This window comes from Poecilia reticulata, chromosome 5, assembly GCF_904066995.2.
Source record: "Poecilia reticulata chromosome 5, P_reticulata-male-v2, whole genome shotgun sequence".
Lineage (NCBI taxonomy): Eukaryota > Metazoa > Chordata > Actinopteri > Cyprinodontiformes > Poeciliidae > Poecilia > Poecilia reticulata.
Genome location: NC_088834.1, coordinates 17,474,166 through 17,501,709, shown reverse-complemented (window position 1 = coordinate 17,501,709; position 27,544 = coordinate 17,474,166). Strand labels below are relative to the sequence as shown.

The window sequence follows — 27,544 nt, the reverse complement described above, 5'->3', positions numbered from 1 at the left end:
AGAAATTATTACTCAGTGTTACCTTCAGAATCCATAAAACTTTTTTTGGCAAAAGTCGAATTTCTCTTGTCAAATAATTTAAAAAAGCATAAACCAATAATATCTGTACAAGTCATATATTTGGAAAATGGGATATTTTCCAAATACTCCTGATGATCCAACAGTTGATTTACTACAGGAAAATGTTATTGAAAACAGCACCTTACAAAAACATTAAGGATCCTTTTCCCCATTTTACAGCTATTTTTATGTACTCAGTTTATCTTTGCCTGCTACTAACAAGGGGTTGATCTGAAACATTTAAGTGTGACAAATAAATAAAAAAACCTTTAAGGGAGCAAATGCTTTCTCACAGCACTACATCAATTCCTAAGGAATACCAACAAAGACATTCACCTGATCTGAACCTTTTGCATCTAATTCATCATTTGTTTCACGCAATCTACTGAGCGTCAGGGAATCACTGGAAAACCACAGAGGGTGGGTTTTCACTGTGCTTGCCAACTTACTGGAAGTCCTGATTCATTCTGTATTATTGCATCCAATAAATCATCCTGCCAGTTGAACCCAGAGAACCAAAGCTTGGTTATTGCTCATACTTTGTGGCTTTTGTAGAAAATAACAATAGCACTTGAAAAATCTTTTGTGGTTTATCTATGCGGGGGTTTTTTATGTTGAGTTACATGTCCCTGATTTTTGAGAAAATGAAAATAGCAATCTAATCCTTTAAATGGCTGCAATTCAATCTGTGCTATTTCACCCTTTTCTTTTTACCTGCAAAAGTTGACCAATTTAGAAGATAAATGTGTGAACAGACTGATAAATCTTTCTAAAACATTAGACAAACTCCTTAGAAGAAGGTTCCTTCATTTGTTTTATTTCCTTTTAGCATAATCCAATTTCAGTTTAACTAAATATTTAAATTCAATATGACCAGTAACTATTTTATGATGTGGAAGGCAGGCAAAATTATGAGAATTAAAATTAAGTTATGAGAAACATTAATATTAGTGCTCCAGGTAAGAATATATTATTTACCTATTTAGTGATTGTGACTCATTTGAGTGAAACGTTTATTTTCTGTCTGCTTCATGTCTTTGTCTTGGCTGCTGGGATTTCACCAGAACATTTGACTGCCTTGATTTGAAAGAGATCTTAATGGTTTCCTTTTTTTTTCCTTTTTTTACTGTAAGGATGAAAATTAATGCAGCTCAGTTGCTGAAATCTTCTGCTTCATCTGAGCAGAGCAAATTAAACTGTTATTCATACTGAAAAGGAGGCTGATTATATAACCAAAGTTCAGTGAAGTTCAGAAAAAAAAAAAAAAACGGATCCAAAGAAAAATGTCGCTTTTCATGTTGATCCGATTTGGTCCGTCTAAAAGGCCTGAACAGCTGACGTAACCAATAAACTGGAGGGAAACGGAAAATAAATATTGCATCATTTCTGTGGATTTCAGATGTGGATGCTTGAGAACTGTTTTCACGTTGACATCAGATCAGAGTAGTTTCAAAAAGTCTCATTTGCATTCACGGCTCAGCGTATAGATATGATGGTTCGGCATTTGTGTTTATGCATATTCTATCAACAGTATTCACTAAATTAACCACTGTATGCAAAATGTGCACATTGCAGCAATATACTGAGCAAAATAAAAATGAAATCATCATTTGAAAACAAGCTTGTCGCTCACAAGTTTAGCTGTACATGATGGTCGATTTTGATTTTATTGCTGGGCTGCACTGGCAGCTAGTTGCACTGCTGGCTGATATCAAGAAGGTCCTCGGTTTGAATCCTAGTTTGGGGTCTTTGTGCATGGCGTCTCATGCTCTCTCAAGGATTGGAGCTGGTAAATGGCTTCCTCCCATAGTCCAAAAACATGACTATTAACAGGTCTCTCTAAATTGTTCTTGGGTATGAGTGTGTACATAATTATTTGTTCTGTCTGTATTGTCCTATGATGGACTGGTGTCTTGCTCTTGTCCATGGAGACAGGCAACCTCGCCGCTACCCTGAAGTGAATACAGATGATGGAGGGAGTTGTGATTACAACTTTCAATCAAACTTGCAATCAACCTACAATGTCTGATTGCAGTTTCATTTGCACATGATAAATTAACCTACAGAAGCTTCAGTTTTTGTGACAGATCGACGCAAAGTACTGCTCAACTGTGAATTGCTATGTACAAAACTTGGTTCTTCAACTTTTTTACAAATAAAAATCTGATAAGAAAATTAATTTGTAATCATCCTCTTTCAGTTGTTTATTCTTAAATAAAACCCAGTGCAAAAAAGTCACCTAATTCCCTGTGCGTGTAATTTGATCCCAATATCCAAATGTGCTATGAAGACCTCAGAGGTTTGTTGGAGAACATTAGAGAACAAACAGCATCATGAAGACACAGCAGAAAAGTCTAATTAGATATCACAGATAATCTCTCAAATTCAGTTCATTTTTGGATTTTTTTTTATTTAGTGTGCTTTCCCATAGACAAAATCTCTACATACTGCATAATGAACAGTACACTATCAATTAATTTTTCTTCTCAAACAGATACTAATAATAGAGCATGTGGTTTACAGGTATACAATTTTCTTGAGCCAATGTTGGGCTGTGTAGCGGCCACAGAAAATACAAAGGAAAATGTTTTGGTCTTTTTAACTTTTGTAAAAAAAAAAAAAAAAAAGGCAAAAAACTAACATGTTAAATAATACACTAAAGAATTTATATTCCAAAAGAGTGGCAGCTGTAATTGCTGTGAAAAGCCTTTTCACAAACAAATCAGGAGGCTGATTTTGATTTTTTTCATCAAAATTTTAGATTTTTGTTTGTTAAAAACTTTTGTTAAAATGTTTTCTTTCAACTTCAGCAATATGCAGTGTTTGTGTTGGTCTATCAGAATAAAACAGATCTAAGGTTATTGCTAAGTGCTAAGCTCATGGGTTGTAAGTGATGTTGCCAGACTGACAGATTAACCACCATGCTGCAGCTCTTTTCATGTGTTCATTTGTGCTCAGCTGCACATCCCTCGGATCATGAACACAATATTTCAAACCTAATAACTGCACATTAATTTTTCTATTAAAATCATAGTATGTAGCATTGTTAATATAGTTAATCTTGCTTTTTATATTTAGTTTTTTTACATTTTGGAACCTTAGTGTGTACTTAAATATATCTGGTGCTGCTGTTGCACCTGAATTTTCCCTCTGTGGGACAATAAAGCCCCTTTCTATTCCATCTTTATTGAAAGGTTCTGCTTCAGCTTGTGTCTCTTAATGGATGGACAAACAGCATGTAATTATGGGATGCCTTTGTGACCAAGATACAGCCATCAAATGATGGCCTTTGATTGCATTGTGAGTGAAGTTCAAAGGATGCTGCAGCATTATTGTAAGTAAATGGGATCTGCATCGTGCGGTACGACTGCTGGTACCATCCATGTCTACCAGACAACAAACATATAGGAAGTAGGAAGTGGTCCACTGACCAATCAGTGCAGCACTTGTACTCTTGTGGAAAAAAGTAAAAGGAATAACAAATAAAACCAAAAACATTAGAATGATCAGAAAACAAGAAAATTGAAATGCTTTGTTAAAAATGAAAATACTTCAAGAAATTATAGGCAGCAAGAAAAAACACCAAATAGCAGATTGTCATAATCAAACATTATAGATACAAAGTGTTTTGCTTGTGTTTACAGAGTTTTCGTCGTGGTCTGCAAAAAAGGCCCAAACTGCACTTCATAGATTACAAGTCTGCGCTGATTATTCAGCTGATTGGTTTGAAATGGAATTTGAGACAGATGCTCAGTCTTGTTTTGAGATAAGCCAAATATGCTACAAGGCAAACATGATGCAAATGTGTTGATGGTGATGTAGATAAATTAGAGACCAAGCCTGCACAATGAACAAGTCCTACAGTTTTTCTTTCCCAGACAGAAAATATCTCTCTTCAGGTTGGACTTTGGGTCTTAACTATGCTTAGAAGTTCAGTGTACAACACATAAAATACTAAGACAAATTTAAGGTTAGCTTTTTATTTTTACACTATTTTAAGAAATGTAATTTTTTTATTTGCATTTGCATATGCTTTTATTTTTATGCGAACTTAGCTCTTTGCACTCCTGAGATTTCCCCAAAAGTAAAATTATTTACCGTTAAAAATTAATATTGTCCCATTACCAATAAAGTTTTTTTTTTTCTCTCATTTACCAGGCAGCCCTGTGGACATTTGGGATTTTATTTCTATTACTATAAATAATCTGACTGAACATTTATTCCATGCTATATTAAAAGCTTGGAAATAATTTTACTTTTGAGAAAAGAAAATGAAAAGTCCTAATTTCGCATTTATTGTGGTTTTTATGACCTTTAAAATCTTGACCCAGGGCAAGTTACGCTCATACAGTTACGCTGTTTAAATCTGTATGTTTATATTTATAAATGAATTACTTAATGTCATATTTTGGAGTTTGGAGTGTTAGCTTTTTGCCATCTTTAAATATTAATTTAAACCGTGTGGACTATTTTAAAAACAAGGCTCATTTTATCATGAACATCTTTAAAAAGGGACTTTCACTAAGGTGAAACGTGAACATCTTAACGTGGCTCCCGCTCGTAATACGTACACAGCCAGACCCATACAAATAATTCAAATTGCTGACAGGTAACAGTAAATGAAAAATAAAATAAAAATCATGGGCCAGAAATTTTCAACAAAAGTTGTGGTCAAGCAAAGCTGTCCAACAAATCAACTGTGATGTGCGTTTTGCATCACTGTGCAGCTGGAATAACCAGTTGTGCCAATACTTTCACTGGTGATTTGAGGTGTAGTTAAATATTTCTGAGGTACCACTAATTATTCTATTCACGGGTTAATACCAGTGGCAACGGCAGTGAAACAGTGCCACATCGCTTCACTACTGTACTGAACAAGTGGAACATTGTTTTTAGGTTTTGTCACTTCCTGCGATTTGGTTTGCAACTATAAATTTCAGTTTAGCTTGAAGGATAAAACTAACACGTTAAACAAAACATCCCCCGGGTTGCCCCCCGAACCGTGCCGGATGGGGGCCTGGGTCTGGAGGTGCCAGGGAGGGAGGAATGGTTTCAAGTCGCTTAAATGACTGATTATAGACGGAAAGAGTGCGCCCTCACCTGTTGAGAAAGGTGTATTTAATGTTAAAGTCAACAGTTTCAGGCTGTTATAACAGGACAGTTATCAAAAACACAAATCCAATGGTTTTGGACTGGATAAAGCAGGTAAACATTATGCTTTAGAACAGCTAAAGCATAATGAACCATACCGAAGATTTATGGACTTTGCTTTAAACTCTGGCTCAGGCCTGGAAACCAACCAGTTTCACAAATTCTGCCAATTATTGTGATTAAAAAAAGGCAGCCAAGATTTTGCCAGACACTTGCTTTTTGAATTCTTGTTTTTAGCTTTTTAAAAATAAAAGTTGTGTAATTGTTCCAAATTGGAAAAAAAAGTTAAATTAAATAATTAAAAAATCCTTAAATGATAACATTTATACCCTTAATGAATGGATTGAAACTTTTCTGCAGTAAGAATTCACACAGAGGGGTTCATCAGGGTCATCATAAGAAATATTTTTCTTTTCCAAACATTTTTGCTAGAGGGTGAAAGCAGAAATTCCTGTTTTGCTTCAAGCTGTCAAAACGTATGTATATACAGATTTGAACAGTGTGCAATTTGTTGTTTCCAACTATGACATAAAATGATATCTTGGAGGTTTAATTTCAAATTTCAAGCCAAAGTAAACAGTGCAAAAGAGAATAGTCAGCACAACAAAGAAAACATCTACCTCATTCCTAATTCCAGAGGGAAAACATATTCATGTCCAACTCAAGGAAAAAAAAGCAACAGTGTCTTTCCTTTTTTCTTAGCTCGAGGAAATTATAAACCCGTAAACCAGGTTTACTGTGTGCAGAAAGCAGCTGTTTTCTATGAAGATGGGTGGGTTAAAAATGCTGAAAAAGATTCATTGATCAGTTATCACCGAGTTCCTTTAAATCAAGATTAAAAACCCATCTGTTTAGTTACTTTTGGACCATAATAAATGGAACATTGACCAACATATTTGATGTGTATCGACTATTTTAGCAATGGCACTTGACAAAATGTCTGTTACTGGTTTTCACTGTTGAAGGTATGATGCGCTTTTGTTTTTATGTTTTCATGATGTAAAACACTTTTAACTTCCTTTTTGCTGAAACGTGCAATAAAAATTAACTTGACTGACTGATTATCTCAAAGACTTGACTGCGGTTGTTACTTTAAGGTGTGGCTAAACCAGTTCCCAGGTTACGGGCAATTGCTTTTTCCAGTCAGTTCCATATAGATTTGGATTTTACCTCCTCCATAATAAACACCTTAATTTAAACAATGGATTTTGTATGAACTTACATCATCTTTGTCTGGCGTTTACACTTGCTTGAGGATCTTATACCCTTAGGTGTGGCAAACAAATAAAAAAAAGAAATCACAAATGTGGCATACTCTTATTCTCAGCCCTGTTTACAGTCTGAGCTTAAAGAAAGATCTTGCAGATGAGTGAAAGAACACTCTGCTCTGAGGATTATTGATCTCCCGACTCATACTGAATCCTCACCAAGACAAAGATTGGTCACCCTTTCTTTGAAAGCAACGAAGGGGGGGTCAAGGTTCTCACGAAAAGCTGAAGTTTGAGTGTATATAATGCGTGTTTAGACACTGTAGACCAGAGATTTATGAGACTTATGTTGGACGAGTGATAAGATGTCCTCTTCACCAATACCACCCAGACGCAGACAGATAAGGTGACTTTGACACAGATGCACTCTATGGATCTCTCCCAAGCAGTGAGCCATGTTGGATTGATGAGATCTCCTCCTGCTTCACAGCTGGTCAAATCGAACCTTTATCAAAAGCAATTTAGTCTCGACTTGTGGATTTCACTGAAGAGTTAGTGCGTCTTAAAACAGCAAAGACAAAATGTACAACAGTGCAGGAAGAAACGACTCACTAGCAATAGGAATGAGGACTGTGGGGTTTGTTCCTTGTTCATATTAAGAGCCCACAGATATTTTCGTGTCTGCTTTATCTGAGGAGAATCACAGCAGTCTGATCGGCCATATGCCTGACTGCAGGCTAGCTCTGTTTTCAATCAGGGTCGGCTCCCAGAGGATTCCCTGCCAAATCTCCAGTGCACGCACTCATAAACACTCCCTCCGCTTCTTAAGTGTTTACACTCTGCCTTGTCCTAACTTGGGGTTTCCACAAGCGTGGCGTTTATTGAATTAAACCAACCCTAGTTTCTTCCCGTTCAATAAAAACAATCAATTTCAAAAGGTGCAGATTTGCTGTAAACTTTCAAATTGCAGATGGCACTGAAACTGCGTTCGGCGCAGCTCCTCTGTGGAGTTTTAAAAACATGTGGGAGACCTAGAAGATGGAGGTCAAAGATTAGCAAACAGACTGACATTCAGCAATTCAATGCAAGAAAGAAAAAAAAAATGGAAATGTGCCTTTTGGAAAAATACTTAGTGTTCCTTCAGTTTTATTTGGGTTTAGGCTGCAATTTACAGTGGTATAAACTATGGATTAAATGGGGGAAGAAAAAAACTACTTCAGTGGAATAAAACTTCACCAGAAATCTTTTATTTCCAGAGGAAAAAACAGCTGGGACCAGAGACGTCTTAAATTTGCATGAGTCTAATCTTTAACCAGCGTTGCGTCGATTTGAAGCAACAAACTAAACCTGCAGCACTTAAAAAGTATTTCCACTTCAAGTGTGTTTCCACAGCTCCCGTTTTGAATAAACAGTGAAATACAAATATTACCTCAATACTGAACACATGACAACAAAATATGATAAAATGCGATAGAATTTATTTCAAAGTAATTACAAAGTAAACCATAACATATGAACAGGAAGGAAATCTTTGAAAAGTGCTAATACTTTCAAATGAATGAGAACTTCACTAACACTGCGTCTTGGCCCGACCCTTCATGTTTTACGCTGCCGTTTTCCCGTGTCGGGTGACATTTCTGTGTTGCTGGACGGTCGCTTCTTTGCTGAAGACGTCACCATGTCTCTGTGAAAGAACACAATCCAAGAGGGACAGGTTGTTTTATTTAGAAAAAAGACATAAGTGAAATGATATAGAGCAGCACAAACTTTAATGTGTTTCATTTGGGGTTCAGGGTAAATAACCAACGCAAAGTAGTTTAGAAATGTGAAGAAAATAAAAATTATAAAAATGATAGTTTTCAAAATGTTTAATGAAAGAAAGAAAACCTTAAAGTATTGCTATTTGTACTTTGTCTTTGAGTAAATATTTTGGAGGAACCCTTTTGGCTGCTATTACAGCTGCGAGTTTTTTTGGGCATCTTTGTTTTCAAGACAATTAAATTTCTCCCCATTTTTCTTTGTAAAATAGCTCAAGCTCATTCAGATTGGAGAAAGAATCAGTTTTGAAAAATCAGTTCTCAAGCCACAGATTATCAAGCGGTTTTGTCACCATTGTGGACAACATTTTCAATGCATCTGCATCTAGATCTTTGAACCACTGCATAAAAGCCACATTAGTTTCACAATTCCCAACCCGACCTTAGCTTGATTAAAATAATTCTTCAAAATGAACTATGTTTTGCAGCTTTAGCACCAACATTTCATTGATGCAGACCAAATAAATGTACAGAAAAGTACATTTTTGATGTGACTTTTGACATTTTAAAATAAATTGTAGAATATTAGACAGCCTAAACAAGAAACATTTTTTCTATCTTTATAGTGTGGCACGTTTCCTGTTCACTAACTGTGCACCTCAATGAACACTTGCCTCTTAGCCTTTGAACACAATCAGTACCACAAAAGATCAAGGCAATAGATTTCCTGGTAGCCCTTCTTATCAGTTGTCAGGGTTCAGAAGTGTCCTACAGCCTTAATGGTTGTGATTTAAGTTAGCTCAATAAAAAATGCAGTAAGAGACTTTCTAAATCTGTCACTTGCTTTTCTTGCGTTTTAATCACTTCAGAGAATCAGTTTTTCTCTGCAGACCATTGCCTTTTCAATAGTTTAGGTTTAACAAGCGTATCAACGTAATTAGGATGCAAAGCGGATGGACAAGTGTAAGACAAATAAAGGTTCTGCCTTCAGTCTCCCCATGTTCATTTAGTTAATTAACGCTAAAAGCTCATTTACTTTGATTAAATATAGTACAGATTCTGCAGACTGTTTGACTACAGGAGAAACAAAGGAATATGGAAAACCTGTTCGACAAATCACTCGGCCGCAAAAGACATAAACACTAAGTTTTCTTCAGCAACTGACAATTCTCCGCTATGTTTCCTCACCTTTTTTGAACTGCTTCACATGCTTGGCATGGGCCAAACCCTGAACGTATTTAGCATGTTTTGTGGATTATGATGTCATGTAACGTATGTGGTAATTGTCTTTGGCTTTTGATGCACCACTGTTGCTTGTAGTGCATTTATTTTTGGCAGAAAGTTTAAGCGTTACCACGTTACTTCATTTAGGTGGAGCAAGTACATTCTTGGCATGAGCCACAGTTTCATTTATTTTAATCAACAGGTAATGATTGCCCAATCGTTTAGGGCTGAGGTTCAACATTCTCGCACCCAAGAAGCAAAGGGATAACGACTGGATGGGAGCCCGCTTTCAAAACAATACGAAAACTGGCAATTCGCCAAGCAACAACAGAGTCAGCTGGGGGGAATCATGTGAGTGTGTGTTGAAATTCATAGAGATAAACCAGTCTCAGTTCAGGTGACTGAAGTAAAAAAACAATACTCTTCAGCAAGACATGATGGCGGCTCCTGAGATCAAAACCACTGCTCTAGGCAGCACACCTGAGTGATGAAATAATTAGCCAAATTAATCATATAGTGATCCGACTATCCTTCCATTGGACCCATTTCAAGCATTCCTCATACAATAGTGAGTGAACCTTCATCCCTGTAGAAGGAGTGTCTGCATGGTAAGTGATGAAGAAATGTTATAATAAACTCTGCAGCGATATTATAGTAGACCTTAGCTAATTTTATCATGTTATCAGGCATAACATGATAACACATCTTAATGAGTTTCAGATATTAAGTAGCAAGTGAACATTATGTCCCTAATGTTTATCTGTAAGAAGTGAAAATGAGAAAACGTAAGGGTATGAGTGAATCTAACAAGGGGCTATTTGTGATCGGTTACTGAATAGTCAGAACGTCTCCAAAGTGACAGCTCTAGTGGGGTGTTCAAGGTCAGTAGAGGGCAAAATTTTTCAACAGTAGTGCAAGAAAAGGCTTGTGGTAAACTAGTGACAGGCTGATCAATACACAAAGTAGTGAAGAATGATCTACTCCAATTCACCAGATGAGCTGCTATTGCTCAAACTGCTGAATCAATCAATCAAAGCTTATTGTATAGCACATTTCTGCAACAACGCAGTTCAAAGTGACCTAACATCATGAAGTTAAAGTTGATTTTCATATAAAGGTGTCAGAATGCAAAGAGCATCACATCTGGTTTCACTCAAACTGGACTCTTTGACTTCCCTGGCCCAAAACGCAACATTCAACACATTTTAGAAATGATAAAATAAAATTTCCATATCTGAATAGTAATTTTGCGGGTGAATGTAAGATTTTTGCAAAGTCTAACTAATCAAGACAAAAAACAACAAGTAAAACTGCTTCTGATTACATAGAGAAGTGAAGTTCACAACACTGGGAATCTTAAAACGACTAACCTTCATATTTCTTTGCTAAAATAAAAGAAATTAGGAATTTTATAAGAATAAAACTATTTTCCAGCGGCATAACATATACACTGTGAGGAAATCTTAAGAGTTATTTGCTTAACTTGCTTTTATGCACTTTTACCTGCTCAATCAAATTCTATTGTCAGGAGACACATGTGGACCTGGCATCCATTGCCTTTAAATAAGAGTTTTTCTGATTTTCCTTACCAGGTCCATGCAATGAGGGTCCCCGGGGGGCTCCGAAGCCCAGTGGCTGCGTCAAGTTACAGATCTATTACTAGCTCAACCTTGACTTTCACCAATCTTTTCCTAAAAGAAATCTTCAGATAAAATCGCATAGAAAACCACAAGGGACCCATAAAAGCAGTGTTTCACTTATTGAGTCCCTTTCAGCTGCACATGAGGGGTGCTCTGTGTAGCTGATTCTATTATAGATGTATACAGAACCCCCCCAGCCTTATGTAATGTATTTAAACCCTTTTCTTTCAGTTCTCTGGATGAGAAAAACAAGAGAAAAACAATTCCGGCGAAGGAATTTTCGTCAGAACACCAGGTGTTAGCGGTAAAAGCATCCAAGTGGAGAGCGTTACCGGTGGGTCAAAGGCATAGGACGGAGCTAAAGCTGTATTTCATAAAAAGAAAATTCCTTTTCCGGATGGTTTCAAAAGCACTCTTTAAATCATGAGTCTATAAAACCGATGAAGCATTCCAAGATCCACAGTACTGGTCAATTATGAGTGCATACTGGTCATATGTATAATGGAACTCGTTGAAACAAACCTAAAATCCACAAAACAGCTTTGCTATCTCAACATCAAACAGCAGCACGGCCAACCCCCGAGGAAGACGTGACGGAACAGTGTGTGTGCGCTGAAAACAACACCGCCCCGCTAATACGAGGATATGATTCAGTGTCCTTGATCGTGGTTCGCAAGTGAATGAGCTCCAGGTCGGTGCAGTTATTTATTTGTGTCCTTTGGGGGTGAGCAGATGTGTGACGGTCTTATTGCACTGTCAAAATTGTTTGATTGAAATGACAGCAGTCTAGCAGGAATATAAATGATAAAAAAAATACATATCAATGTATTGAGAGGAATAAACAGAGCTGTCAGTCAGAAGAAAGCTCGGTGATTATTTGACCATGAAGACGCATGATTTTTTACATCAACATAACTGATTATTTAAAGTAGATAAGTGAATAAAATAATGTTTTTTAAAAAATGGCTGTCGCAAGAAGATGAATATGAAGACCGAAAACCTGTCCACTATTTTGCAACAACCTGTTGACAGGCGTGACTTGTCAGGTTACAGTGAAGTCCGAGGACTCTGTATGGGAAGCTGGGGATCTACAAAGCTTTCAGTCTGCCAGGCTCCGAGTGGGTCGCAAATCAGTTGGGCTGCAAAGGGGCAACATGCATTCAATGACTGAAGCTACTGAAAAAGCCACAAGGTAGCTTTAGATAATGAGAGCAAACTTGACTTGTGGCTTCTGGACAGGGTTTTCAATCTCCCTTTGTCAGGTCACCTTGGACAGAACAGCCTGATACGAAAAAGCCAAAAAAAAAACATGTCCCAGAAAGATTACTGATGGCATCAGGGTGTGTTTCACACATGCCTCTAGTCTAACAAGATTTTTCTGTAGAAAAAACACCAACAGAAATGATAGATGTCATATACATTTCCCTATTCACTTAAGTGGCATTAAATCAAGTGTGTTGGTTTAAAATCCACACTTATGTGGATGTTATCATTGATCAGTAAAATGCAGAGGTGCCAACATTGATGTGTGCTCCATCATGTCACCATATTCATTATTCTCTTCAGAGTTTTGGCTTCCATCATGCCAACAGCTGATATTGAGTTTCACTTAATAAAAAATAAAAAAACTGTTTCAAAGATAAACAGCATTAATTTCCTACTGTTGAACTCGGTGATTTAGCTCCACAAATTATACTAGAATTTATTGCTAATAAACTTGTATCCTTTAAAATTATCATTTTATTTATTGCACAAACTCGATCACACACTGAAAATTGGAAAAAGGTGGATTTTTGTGTATGGTGAAACAATGCTGTGCTGCTCTTGTACACATTTTGCATTATTACCCTGTTTGAAGACACACCAAAAAGAAATTTTCAGTTTTCAGGCAGAAGACAAAACAGTTGCTTTTCAGTACTTCAGAGAGTTCAAGATCCCATTCTGATCAAACTGGGGTCCAAAATCATAGGACGTGCCCAGGACACCAAGGAGGCGTCAAGGTACCAATATGAAAAGTAAAGTCTACATTTTAAAGACACTGAGTGGAGATCAGCAAAAGTTACAGAAAAGCTTTATTTTCAAGGTCTGCGATATTGTACTCCCCTATTGTTGTTGGAAAGGCATTTTTCTAATTCTCCGAGTCAAAAATCTGAATTTGATATATGCTTAAGATATTTTAAACCATTTTCTGCAACTGCAGAACACAGAAATGCATGCCAATTTAAATTAAAAGCACAGAGATTCGATTTAGTGTGGAGCACGGTCTGGAGGTGTGCTGCATACCCAGAGAGGATTCACTTCACAATCTCCATGCTGAGGAGCAAACAAGACAGACATTTATCCTGTTTTGCATGCACACAGTAAAAACATATAGGCTTTGTTTTTAATTCAATAAATGCCAACAAGCAAGAAACAAGAACACTGCAAAGAAGGCAAAATTTCAAGAAAATTTAAATGTGAAAATTTTCTAAAATAGCATTATTTAAATGTAGAAAGTTTTTTTTTTTTTTTTCTTGAGAAGGAAAAGTACATCAGACTTTAATGTATTATTACAACAAGGTTGACATGGATTTGGTCAAAGTGAAACTTTTCTTGTTTTTGTTAAAATAATATTATTTGCATATTAATTTCAACTGAAAATGCCTATTTAACCCATCAATTGTTTCTATGAGTAGAAAGATTTCAAAACATCCAAAAGTTGCAGCAACCAATGTTGAGGCATTGCTTTTGCTTTCTGTGAAGCGGATGAGCTTGTTTTAGGTGAAATTCCGTTCCAAAATTTATGCTTTCCAAATGCTAGACTGAACAGCAAGGTCACAGGCAGCAGCAAGCGTTTCTCAGCAACTATCCTGCTGAAATGTGTCTACATTTATTAAAGAAAGATGAATAATTAAAGGAGCCACTTACTCAATGTTTATGGAAGATTCTGGACCGAAAATATCTGAAATAGAACTGAGAAGGGAGAAAGAGGAAAGAGAGACAGAGAACAATATGATTTAATTTACCAGCTTTAATTTGCTGCCTTGGAACAGAAAAAAATAATGATCCGACTTCCACCTAAATCGCTCTAATCTATGAATCATAGCAAATCTTTTACACCCAGGTGGGTTTTTGCCCCCCCACTGAGGGTCTGACACGTCCAACTGACCTATTCATCACAGGCAACGCCATACTACCCACAGTCTGTGCAAAACGTCAGAAAGAACTTGAAGTGATATGAAAAGGAAAACCTTGTCATACCCTTGTGCTAATCTACTCTTTAGGGTGACTTTGTTCCATCACACACACGTCTCCAAAGTCAGCCAAGTGTCGCGTTAATGCCTCTTTTCACAACTGTTGACAGCACAGATCAAGTACAGGAGATGGGCCTGTGGACTAGACCGTCTTAATTAGAGGTGGAACCATATGTCACAAATGTATTATTATTACTATAACACTCTACAACATATTCATCTCAAAGAACTTCCATGACTGTATTAAGTGTAGCTTAGCTTCACTTAGGCTCTCTATACTTCACTTTTAATATAGTTAGTGGCACTTACTGCTTAATGTTGAATGAAATGTTTTACAGGACAAACAGATGTGAAAGTGGTCAAGTCATAAAGAAACTACAACAGAGTAGTTTCAACACCACAACAGCAGATGTCAGGAAGAAGCAACTTTTTCAATGAGATCTTTTTGAGATGAAAATATATATTTTTTGTCTGCTTCCAATAGCTGGACAAATTAATCATCACTTAAGTTTGCTATGAACTGAAAGCAGATAGCATTAACCCCTTATGGATACTTATTTATCTCAAATCATATAGTTATTGTTACATATTTTTGCATATTTTCCCCATTATCAATCAGCTCTAGTGTCGTCTAGTTTTAAGCAGAAAAAGTGTGTTGGTCATTTAACTAACAATATTATTTTTAATAATGACAGAACATTTCTAGTTGATTATTATATTTTGAACATAATTCATTAATACTTTAACCCATTATGGATTAAGACTTTAATTTTGAAGTCTCATCTGGTCAATGAGAGAATATTTAAGAATATTTAAAAGATTTATCTGAAAGGCCAACATAATCCCTTATTCATGACTGGTTTATTTCCTTTGGTAATAGGGAACCTACTATTAATCTATTATTATCTTACCTATAAAAGACGGACTTTTTTTTTTTTTGAAAAGTAGCAAGAACTTTTTTTGAAAGCCCAAATAAATCTTTTGTTGGTCTGGGGTCAATACACCACCTAAAATGTCTGGCTCAAACAATCATAAGACAGACTATTATTTTGAAGAGTATTTTCCAACTCTGTTTTTTAAACATACCGTATTTTCCGCACTATAAGGCGCCCCGGATTATAAGGAGCACCTTCAATGAATGGCCTATTTCAAAACTTTTTTCATACAATAAGGCGCATAGAATAGACGCTTCAGTTTGGGTTGCCTATTTGTTCCGTACTCTATTATTACACATCCACATTTGTAAAGAAGTGGTCCCCGAGTACTTTATATAGTAGGCTGCCCCAGTCATTGTTTCACTCACGGTGTTGGTGTTGCGATATTGTACCCAACTGCTTTCTGGGTAACAGACCAACAGACAAGCTGCCGCCGCAGTCTCTGTCTCTCTTCCCCCGCCCTTCCGCCCCCCCTGGCTTTAAATGTATTATCAAACTTTATTAACAAACCAGCGTTCTGTCAACTATCCCAGCATGCACCGCGCACTTCTTCTTCTACAGGGGAAAATGAAGCCGGCGGCTGCTTACCATAGTTGCTAGACCTGTTGTGGCTCAATATTGGTCCATATATAAGGCGCACCGGATTATAAGGTGCACTGTCGGCTTTTGAGGAAATTGAAGGTTTTTATGTGCACCTTATAGTGCGGAAAATACGGTACATTAATCCTTTTTTCATCATAATTGGTTTAAATCCTTAGGGAATTTTAATTCTAACGTAACATGTCCTTTTAGATTTAACTGCTGCAGTTTATTTATTTGTTTTTATAGCTTTACATGGCCTCGCTCCTTCCTCCCTGTTCAAGGTGCTGCCGCACCATTATATTAATGGCAAATGGCCTGGACTTGTATGATGCTTAATCAAGTCCAGAGGACCACAAAGAACTTCACGCTCCATTCAGTGATTCACCCATTCACACGCTGATTATACATCCTGGGGCCACAACTTGCTCACTCAGGTCAGCTGACCAGCTGCTCCTGACAGCATCTAAAACAAAACTTAGTCTTGGGGGTGAGGAGTGTGCTTCTGCAGTGACCGGTCCTAAAATGAGGAATGACTTACTGCTGCAGATCTGAAAGGATAAATCACTGTTATTAAATCACTTCTTAAAACTCATTGCTTTGCCTTGGCTTTTGACAACCAATGTGCTCTTGATTTTAGTTTACTCTTACTTTATTACAATATGTATTGCATATCTTGCAATATTCTTTTTTTTTCTTTCTTTCTTTTTCTATTTTAGTATTCTGCTTCTGTGTCTTTATAATGGCATCTCATTTCTGTTAAGTATTTTGTACAGAACATTTCTCCTCCTTATGTAGTAGAAAGTGTTTTATAAATAAAGCCCAATGGACTTTAAGGACATTTAATGTAAACTTTAAATAGCAGATTTGTTTAATTGCTGCAGCACTTAGTTGAAACAAGAGGCAATAACTATTAGTTGAATAGTTTGGTACACGCTGAGCTGGTCTGTAAATTGGGGCTTTAATCATCTTTGATTATTGTGATCACCTTCTGAGCTAAGATGAAATAATTTCATTGCTTCACTGTAGCACTTTGCTTTGCTGATTAGAGAACAAATGATGGAGCTAATTGGTTCAGACGTCTAGAACTTGTCTGTACATCTCGCCTTTGCCTTAAATTCACTGTAAAGTGGCTGATAAACATAAACACACAAGGTTTGCCGTTTTTCAAAACCATAACCTTACTGTTCAACGCTTTAAGTGAAAACATTTGCACACAGAGTAGGCATGATTTATTTTTCTTTTAATAATGAGTCTTTAGAGTACTACGGTGTATGCATGAATAATTCTAATTAAACACCAAAGTTCCTATAAGAGTAATAACAATAATTAATTTGATTTCTATAATTTGTAGTATTTCTGTTTTGAAATAAAAGTAATCTGATTACGGAATAGATCATAAAATGTGTCTGTTTTCATAACAAAATACCCTGAAACAATCCTAATTTTGTTTAGACTCATCAAGCCATGAGGATCATAAATAAACAATGGAAACGGTTAAGTCAAGTTAGATTATCAAAATGTATAATAATTAAGTGATTTCTCACCTGCTGATGGACACGTCGCTAAAGCTGGGGCTGGATGGCAACTCCATTCCCCTTGCAAACGAATCCTCATCATTTTCTTCATCTTCAACCTTTATCACTACAGAATTGTTTGTGTCTCCAACATGAACTGCACAAAATACAAAACATACATTTTCATTACATTTTTTCAGGTATGTAACTCATAATCTAGAATGTTTTTTTTTTTTGGCAACAAAAAGGTCAGTTTTAATGTTGACTTATTTATCCAGGGTTTCACTAAGTGAAGTTGTTCACAGAACCTGCGGTGATTTCTGATCTGGTATGTGAGTCTACTGTTTTTGTGCTGTTCTGAACTGGTATGAACAAATCTGAACACATGTACCAAATTTCTGCTGCCAGCACATTTCCAGAACATGAATTATAACAGCAACAACAATCTGGAGCTTTAGGGCCTTTTAAGACACAGTAAAAATCCTGTGAATGTTGTGTTGTGAACAGTGCTTTGTTATTTAAGAGAGTGCACTTGTGTTTTCCATTGCTTGTCTCAAAGCGAAAAATTATATTTTGTAAATAGTAAGTTTCAACTGGAATAAGCCAACTGTTAGCTGATGGTTGATAGGATCAATGATTATCACCAGAAGAATGTGAAGCTTGGGTCTCTTCTTTCTCCACCTTCACTTCCTGCTTCACATGGGCTTGTTTGGCGGTCTGCAGTCGGCCTCGGACCTGTGCAATTAGCCGGAAGAAGTCACCACTATGCTGCTTCCCTGTGGACAAAGGATATATTAAAGAGCCATATAAATACCTGTGTGCATTATGCTACAGTAACATGTCTCGTCTTTGAGACCTATAAACTTAATGGATTTCAATAATTGAAGTGGGAGCCATGTGGCTGAGTTGCACTGCCTGGTAAAGAGCGGACTAAAGCCGCACACCAAGATGCATTAAAGAAAATAATATGTTGTAGCAGACAACTGTAAAACTTAAACTAATACAGAGTAATATATATGTGGACTTGTATTTCAATGCGAGACGACTATCTGCAAAACATCAGTTCAGTTGGATTAATATTGATTTTCTCTTTTTTTTGGAAAGGTAGAAAGATTGATTTCAATTTCAGACAGAAAATACCGATGCAAATCACAATAGAGCATTGCGGAAGATTTCTTCCACTTTTGCATTTTTGTCCAACTTAAATGTTTCAGATTAGACTAATTTTAACATAAGACAAACGTAACCTGAGAAAATACAAAAGTTTAAAGGATTATTCAAACAAAAGTTATTAAGATGATTTCAAGTATTAAAGGAAAAAGCTGTCCAAAGCAGCCTATATCTGTGTGAAACAGTAACTACCTGTTAAACCTTATTTTACTTCACTGAAATAATGTGTGAGCTTCATGCCAGATGCAATGGTGCACACACATTTCAGAAAGTTCCAATGTTGTCTCAATATTTTCAAAAGGCTCTCTCCCTTGAATGCCATCTTGCCATCCCCTCCATAGTTTTAAATCACTGACCTTAGACAAATGAGGCCTACAGTGCTTAGACGATTGTCTGGTTTACTTTGTAATCTCTTGGATGGGTCATTAAGCCTCTCTTGGAGTAAGTTTGATAGGTCAGCTACTCCTGAGAAGGTTTACCACTGTTTTATGTTTTGTGTACAAAGGCTCTCAAGGCGTTTCATTCAGGTTCAAAAGCTTCAGTAGTGGGTCAATTACCCTTTCCAGACAAACTGATACAAATGAGTTTTTAAATTTTATTTCTTGGCATGATGTGTGGATTTTTGTGATCTTTTAACCTATTTTATAGGTTCTCTTCAAGTGATATCACTTTACTGGTCTGGCAGTGATCAGGTGTGGGCCTGGCTTGTGAAATCCATCTCAGTTTTTAAAAAATAGATAAATAATGAGTTTTTAAAAAATTGTGATTTAAGACCAAAATTATTACTTTTTCACTGGAAGCCAGGGTGGTTCAATCCCTTTTGTCCTAATAAATTAAATCCTCATTTAAAAGCCACTTTCTGTTTTTCCCTGATTGTCGAATATAAAAATTGTTTTATGATTTCAAACATTTAAGTGTGACAAAAAACAGAATAAATATGTAATATGGAAAATACTTTTTCAAAGTGCTGTATACAGTGTCAGAATACTTTCTTTTTCATGGTGTAGAGAAAACGACTTCTCCAAATGGAGAATGAAGGCAATTGATGCTATACAGGCATCTGTCAAAGATGCCTCTGTGATGCTTTCCAAATAAGTTATTCCGGTCATGTTTCACCAGGAAAAGACCCTGGGGCAAAACAGCGACACACTATGAGATTAGGTCTCACCGGCTGGGGAGTGTCATGATTTCCTCTGCTGGAGAAGCCTGAGTCCGTCTGCAGGAGCCAAACCAGGATCCATACTATGCTCATTCAAGTTAAATTACATCAGATTTGACCACTGGAATAAAACCTTTTCCTTTTAATTAAACATATTTTTATACACTGTTGGTAAACTAATGTTTAAATAAATTAAAATAAACAGACTTGTATTTTTTAGAAGTTATAAAGTGTCGAGATACAGCAGCATTTCTATGAACTGAGTAAATCTCTCTGGCCTGTCACAGTAGACTACGTGGCAGCATGGGTAAAAGGGAAATACTACAGCTGTCTAAACTACTTAAGCATTTATAAGTCACATTCTTCTATTTTTTTTTACGTGTACTTTCTGACCTTCCAGTGCAGGGCTTTGGAAACTCATCAACACTGACATCTGATGTGACAGGAAAGTCTAGAAACAGCAGCTGTTGGTCGCTTTTCTAGCTAGAATTAGTCGTGGAAAGTTGATCAAATGACGACTGCTGGCTGTGATATGCAGGGACGCATGCCAATTAGCAACACATCATCCTTACAGAACGGTTACTGGATGAAATCATTTAGTGGGGGAATGGTGTCTCTGTGCCCCACTGCTGCCAAAACAACCATGATCAGTCAAAGAAATGGACCCACGAAGGTGTGCTATGGCATCCAACACCAAGATGTTAACAGCTGATCAGTTCAAGTCCTGTATGTTAATACGCACAAATCCATTGATTAGTTCTGTTTACCCAGCACATGCCAGATTGGAATTTGGAGAATTTGCCAGCCTCAAATCAATCCTGTATTACTAGGAAGCATTATCCAGTTAAAACAACTCACAGCCATGATGAAATGTTTCACCGTTTCCATAAAACAATCTACTTGGTCTGCTACAATGCTTAGGTTTATACTTCTTTCAGTTTTTTTTATGCAACATATCTTGGTGTTGAGCATTTTAAAAAGGAAGGTTACCTTTTTTTCCAAAACAAGATTCTCAGTTTTGCACAAAACGTTTTTTAATATCTTGTAAAACTAATGTTCTTCTGAAAAGCAGCAGTTTGTTTCATTTGTGCATTTCAGTATTTTTAGTTACACTTGGTAGCAGAATATTTTTTTTTGTATTCATTGGCCAAAATTTGCTTACATTTATATTTTTATTTATTTATTTTAGGGCTGAAACGATTTGAGTGATTCGAGTACCTCGATTATTAAAATTCCTCGAGGAAAATTGACCTGCCTCGAAGCTTCGTTAATTTATGTTTTATCATTTAGCGCACCGTGTTTCAGCCGGAACATTATTTGCGCTGCGCGGAGCTCTGACTTCCGCCTCTGAGTTGTTGACGGAAGCTACGTGTTAGCGGCATAACGTCCAATCTTCAAGTTCGGCCCGCGGGGATTTTACTGATTGGTGATAATTCCGGGTTTTCATCGTTTTTTGTGGGACCAATAAACATCCTTAAAATGACCGGCGCGATACCGGGAGTTCGGCAGCCTTTCTGCTCCGGAGCTGCTGGTTGAACGGCGGGAAGAAGCTGAGGAGGATTTATACAGGTGAGCGGAGAGACTGAACACGGCGGGCGGCTGAGGGTTGATGCTTACAGGGTAAGTGCAGCTTTACGGACGAACCGCACAATAAACTTATATCATCCCGGTCTGAACAAACGGGAGGCGGAACATGGCTGGTAGATGAGCTTCTGAACGGAGGAGCTGTATTGCCCCCCCCCCCCCGTCTACAAAAAAGTAACTGGTAGGGAAGCTCAAATGTGGAAAAAATAGACTGATGTTGATATCCGATAGTAACACTGGTGTTATGGAAGATTTACCAATATTTTATTTCATAATTGTTTTTATCCGATTACTCGATTAATCGTAAGAAAAATCTATAGATTACTCGATTACTAAAATAATCGTTTACAACAGCCCTAATTTATTTCACACATTAAATGTATTGTGTGATTTTGAACATATTTATATATATATTTATTTATTTATTGTGGTTCATAAACCAATGTTTATAAAGGAAAATAAACTTTTTGAAGTTAAATATTTGTTTGGCCAAATCCAATTAAACATAAAAAAATAAATAAATAAATCATCTGTGATATAGCTAAGAGGTATTTGAAATTTTATAAATGTGATTTTTGGGCAATAATGCCCAGGTTTTGTATTTGGTTTTCGCTGTAAGATAATTTTCTCCAAAAATAAGCAGGTCAGACTAAAAAAAGTCTACAACGTCCTGATGGGTTTTGTGTTTGCATGAGTATATGCTGCTTTCACATTCTTATTTGCTCACTCACCATTCCCCACGCCAGGAGAGTGACTCATCCACATCCTCCTCTGATAAATCAAGAGGTTATCACACCAGAGCAGCTATAAATAGAACCCACCTCCTGTGAGTCACATCCATTTCTCAAACACTTTTAAAGTTAGCTCTATAAAGTTATTTTCAACAAGCTTTTTATCCAACTATGTCAACATGACTTGAATTGTGATTAGGATTATGTCCTCTGATATGAAAAAAAAATAAAATAAAATCTGTCATTACATGTGGGTTAAGCCAGTTATCTAGACATGCATGGTCACAAAAACGTAGGAAACACTTTCTATTTCATCACCTCTAGATGTCAAATAATACCTATCCATCGGCAGTACCAAGTTTGGTACTGCACTGATAAAGGGTATCGCTCCAGACAGAGGCTTTCTACACTAATTAAAAGTTTGGATACGGTTGTGTTACAATGGTTCCTGTCTCAGACGTGAAATGATTTTATATCAGGAACAAGCACGTATTCAAAGGAACAGCATACATCTCTGCTGTATTAATATGCTGCACTTTATTCCACATAAAACAGCACCCTGCTGATTATGAGAATCTTTTGTGCTACAATGGATGAGGCAGGGGTTTGTTTTCCAGATGAACAAGCCGACTGGACAAGCACAGACACTTATAAAAGCTTAGACCTTCAGGAAACTGTCAAAGAACGATTCGATGCTGAAATACAGCAGATCTCTTCTATCACTTTGGCCCAGTCCGGTGCCCTGCTAACAAACTAACAGCTTGCAACCAAAGTAATATCACCTAATGACATTTTTCAGAAGTTTTAATATCAGACCCATAACAATAAAAATAAAAAAAACACAAAAAGGAGAGCGTAATTGAAGTGACCAAAATGGAATCCCAGTTCATTTCGACTCTTGAGCCATTAGACTAGCGGTTCTCAACGTGGGCGGTACCGCCCCCCAGGGGCGTTCAGAGGACGGCAGGGGGCGCTGGCCGAAATTTTTACAAAAGGGGGCTCTGGGATGCCTTTGGGGGGCATTTGGTCGAAGGTAAACTTTACACCTTAAGTGCACAACAATACCAGTTTAGACTTTGAGCAACTTGGTAAAACTGTATTGTGTAACATTAAATCATGCTTGGCTGCAACTGTATCAATGGCAGATCTTCTCCTTCTCCTCAGTGTCTGTTAGCTTTTGGCGCAGCTCAGCTCCTGCTACTCGTAGCTTCACCGCATCAGTTCAGCTTTACACCGGCTGATGACGTTGCTGTGATTCACTTTGTCTGGTATTTATGTAGGCTACATATGTTTTGGCAGTTCTGTGATCATGTTAAGCAGCAACTTATATTAAAAAGTGTTTTATTTCCGTTTGAAAGCTGCCCGCTTACATGGAAGGACAACAGAAAATCGCTCTTCTAAACATGTAATTACTAAAATCATGATATTCTGACTTTGTATCCCTCTGAAAAAATGAACCCACTTAAATAAGGAATCCATCCACAGGGGATACCACGGTACAGAGCGTTCATTTTATAGCGTTAACACCGGCGCTGTAAGTGGTCCGGCATGAAACGGGTGTGATAGAACAACGGTACCACAGCACTTTTAAATTTCAATAATCAGAATAAAGAAATTGTTTCTGTTGTTTTAAAAGGTTTCTGTCAGTCTGCCTTTTCCCCATCGATACGCTCTGCACTTTAGGGGGTTAAAAAAAAAAACGCGCACATTACGCAAAACTCTGAAACAGGAGAAGTGGAACATAAACAGGAGCGACGAACTAGATGTGAATTATGGCATAAAAATAGAGAATCCGACGCAAAACAGTGAAAAATCAACACATGAAGTGAAACACATGACGATTAGGCGGCGCAGCAAGTGATGAGTAAAGATTACTGTTGGTGAATAAACGATAAAATAAATCTAGTAACAGGAAAGAAACTAAAGTGGACATAGCAATAAACCAAGAGAGGATAATACTAATCAAAGGAACCTAATGGAAATGAATGAAGAACAAAATGCAAGAATAAACTAAGAAACTAAAGTAAATACAGAGGAATAAACTGGTATGGCAAAACCTTTCGATCAAAACTTAATACAGAGGACTGTATGGCAAGAATAAACAGACACTATTTCCAGATAAAAGGTAAAATAATATTGTTGAAGTGCCATGGGTTTGTTGAGACCACATCTAATACTGAGAATAAATATATCTTACAGGCCATAACAGTAAATAACTTATCACTTATTTAGGTTTTTAATTAGATTTTATATATTTATTTCTTCAATATTATTTTTCATGTCAGTGTTAATGTCATGAGCCTGATGACTCCATGACACTTGCAATGGACTATTCCCATGGCTTTTTTGTTCTCTGGGAAATTATTTCTGATGATAAATACAGAAACAAGAATAAAAATCTAAACATCTACAATAGTGATAGTAATATTAATAATAAAATAATGGTCAGTGTAAAGTAGCCTGCAAATTCTTTGGTGGGGGGCGGTGAGGGACCTGGATAAAGGCTGGGGGGGTGCTGGCCCAAAAAAGGTTGAGAAACACTGCATTAGACGGTAAATAACCAGGTTTTAAAAAGTCTGTTTAGTCCTGTGGTTCTCAAAGAGTAATGTGTCATAACAAGAGGAGTAAACAAGCCTTCTGGATATTTATTGTTTTTTTTTCCCTCTGATTTTTTTTCTTCAAATGTGTCAACCCGGATTTGTTTTAGAAATATACATTCACCAAATTAGTGTTTCCACGGTGACAGGCACAACCTGGAAAAGCTCAAGTACCTAGCAGAGCCTTTGTCCAGCCACAGCGCAGGAGGAGTTTATTTTCTTGACAGTTTTGGAGCAAACATTGCTAGCTCTCATGAAAGGGCTCAGGTACCTGATCTTTTGTGTAATGATCACAGTGTATTGCTGTGTGACGCAGTATAAGTGTCATGAATACGCAGAGAGAGGATAGAAAGAAAACGAAAGAGCTACAAGGACAAAAACCTGCTGTTAAAGGTAGTCATAAAAAAATAAGCAAAGATCAGATAAATCTGTCAAAAGAATCAAACTTCTTCACAAATGTGGAGACAGTTTTTCTTTTAACACATACATGCACATTTGCGTCACTGTAGTGAAACCGTGGGTTTCATTCGTTTCTTTGCACAAATAAATCACATTAATTGTAATGTTTTTAAATTACAACATATTTTTAACCTCTAGTTTTTAATACATAGAGGCTTCATCATTTCAAAGAGAAGAATTTTAAAACGCCACTTCTTATTTTCTGAAATAAAACTTATATTTTCCAAGATCACTGATGGTGTTTCAAACCTATGCTAATTTAGTTAAGTTCTTAGTTAATCTCACAAATTTTTCAGATGGACTCATTTTATACTGAAATAGAGGTACTTCAAATGAATACCGCACTGCTCAGGACTGATTTCTGTTTTTGTTTGTTGGAGGGCCTGGAAAAAAAAAACTGTCCTGTGGCCCAACCAATAAAGTTTGAGAACTAATGTTTAAGACTGGGTGCAAGTAGAATATTCATCATAAGGACAGTTGGGGAAATATATGGAATTATTTATCTGTATTTCTAATGAAAGTGTATTTACTAGCTTTACCTGCTTATCCAATTTGATTCACAGAATATCTGTACTGCCTGTTGCTGGCTGAGGTTTAATCCAGGTCTCGAGATAAGTCAAGAGTCTCATATATGCCAATGTGTAATAGGGTTTTCCAACCCAAGTCAAATGAGTTGGTAACGCTACTTGTCGTGCCTTGCAGACAGAAAGTTGATGTCGGTAAGCATCACTGCATAAATATAATAAAAGTAGGGCATAAATTAAGAAAAACACAAGTACATGTTTCCCTGTACTTTTCTTAATGTTACTGATTACAAACTTTGTTAAAAGAAAACCAGAATCCACTTAAATCTATACTGACAGGTCAAATCTTTCATTAAATTTGAAGACTGAAAATTTGCCTCAAAACCATTGATTGATGAAAGTCTGGTTCACAGAGTCTCCATACTTTTTGAATGAGACTGACTGAGAATGTAAAACCTGCACTGACATTTTAACAAAGAAGACAGCAGCTCCTCATCCCTCAAGACGTTCCCGCAGCCACCTGTGTATTTTCCACCATTTCTTGAGTCACTTTGTCTTTGTAGAATCACCCGAAGGCTGCAGCGTTTCTCATGGTGTTTGAAGACAACAAATTGAAAGCAAAAAGACGAAACTGGTTGATTTACGTCGCTGCTGGCAGCTCGCTCTCACAGAAGGGCTTTAGGGAACCAAAATTAATAAACACTAAATATCTCAAAAAGACATGCTTATCAGGAACTGTGGCACGCGGCAGCCAGCAGGTTACTATTATACCATCCACATCCATATCTCACAGCCTCCTGTGAGATAGAAGTGGAGGGTAAACTCCACAGCTAGTCAAAGGAAAGGATGCAAAAGGCTTGTATAAGTAGGTGCAGCAGTATTTAAAATCTTCAGTTTAAAAGAAACTACTTGGGTGTAAAACTAGCCAAAGGCGTCACAACAGAGAGAAAAAAATAACAGCACTTACTATAATTTGAATGCATCTCCTCAATCTCTTCCTCAGACTGATTCTTTGTGAAAACCATGACCTGCGAATCAATAAGGTGACAGGAACGTTTATGAAAACGAAGTGGCAGGCAAAGTCTTTGTAAAATGTCAAACTGTCAGTAACGGTAAACTTTTAATTATAACTTTTAAGGTATAAAAAGGTTGTTTTTTTCTGAAATTGGAACAAATAAATGTTTCACAAATTCTGAATTTGCAACTAAAATGCCATGTTTTTCTTCAGTCATAAAAATACTCAATTGCCTTTACAGCTAGGATTGCCAACTCTTATGAAAAAAGTATGAAAACCCACAAAATGAATAATAGATCTTTAGCTCTCTTTGGTCAATAAATACTTACAGGTTTAGACTTCTCCTGCATCTGACTTCTCATCTTCTCATTGGCCTCCACCTCTCTAGCAATCTCTTCAGCTGTTGACAGCACAGAAAGAAATCTTTGAATCACCAGTATTATAACATGCAAGGATGATCAATGATGTTACAGTGCAAACGAAAGAAACAACCAGTGGGAGCAGTGCCTTGCAAAATAATTCGTATTCCATTTTGTTACAACAAACGTCACACTATTTTAAAGGGATTTTATTAAACAGACTCAAAGAGATAAAAAAAAAATTTCAAGTCGCAAGAGAAGGTTTTTCTGTTATCTGAAAGGTGTGGCATGCATGCCACCTTTAAACCTAACCACTGGAGAAGGTTGAGTTTCTAGATTAGAGTTCAAAACCAAGAATGCACCGTCTCTCAACCAATCAATGCTCTGAGAAAATAAAAATGCAAACAAGAAGGTGGGGCCAAGACCAGCATCTCATCTTTTTCTCCTCCTCAACAGGCAACATCCTTATGTCCAACCGTAAGCAGAAAACGTTTTCGAGAATCGCAGGAGAATTGATACTGAGCTTAAATAGAGACAAATTACTCTAGGATGCTCCTGTTAGAAGAAGGCTATAAATTAATGTCAACTGTGTCTCTGAATTAAAACTTACTACCTCTGAAATGATCTCATCCTCTAAGAAGA

General features: G+C 36.8%; 1 protein-coding gene across 3 annotated transcripts in view; it reads right to left on the bottom strand.

Moving 5' to 3' along the window:
- Positions 1–7,875: 7,875 nt before the first annotated feature.
- rad18 (RAD18 E3 ubiquitin protein ligase) overlaps positions 7,876–27,544 on the bottom strand; it is a 34,967-nt gene continuing 15,298 nt past the window's right edge. The window contains exons 8-13 of one of the 3 annotated variants that reach the window (XM_008409848.2): positions 26,873–26,943; positions 26,496–26,556; positions 17,949–18,080; positions 17,335–17,461; positions 13,948–13,992; positions 7,876–8,103 (exon numbers count right to left, since the gene is read on the bottom strand). In XM_008409848.2, coding sequence (XP_008408070.1) covers positions 8,016–8,103; positions 13,948–13,992; positions 17,335–17,461; positions 17,949–18,080; positions 26,496–26,556; positions 26,873–26,943 — 524 coding nt within the window. In that variant the 3' untranslated portion in view covers positions 7,876–8,015. Of the gene's footprint in view, positions 8,104–13,094; positions 13,354–13,947; positions 13,993–17,334; positions 17,462–17,948; positions 18,081–26,495; positions 26,557–26,872; positions 26,944–27,544 lie in introns of those variants that run through there. The other 2 variants (XM_081607200.1, XM_081607199.1) reach the window with 2 other exon arrangements.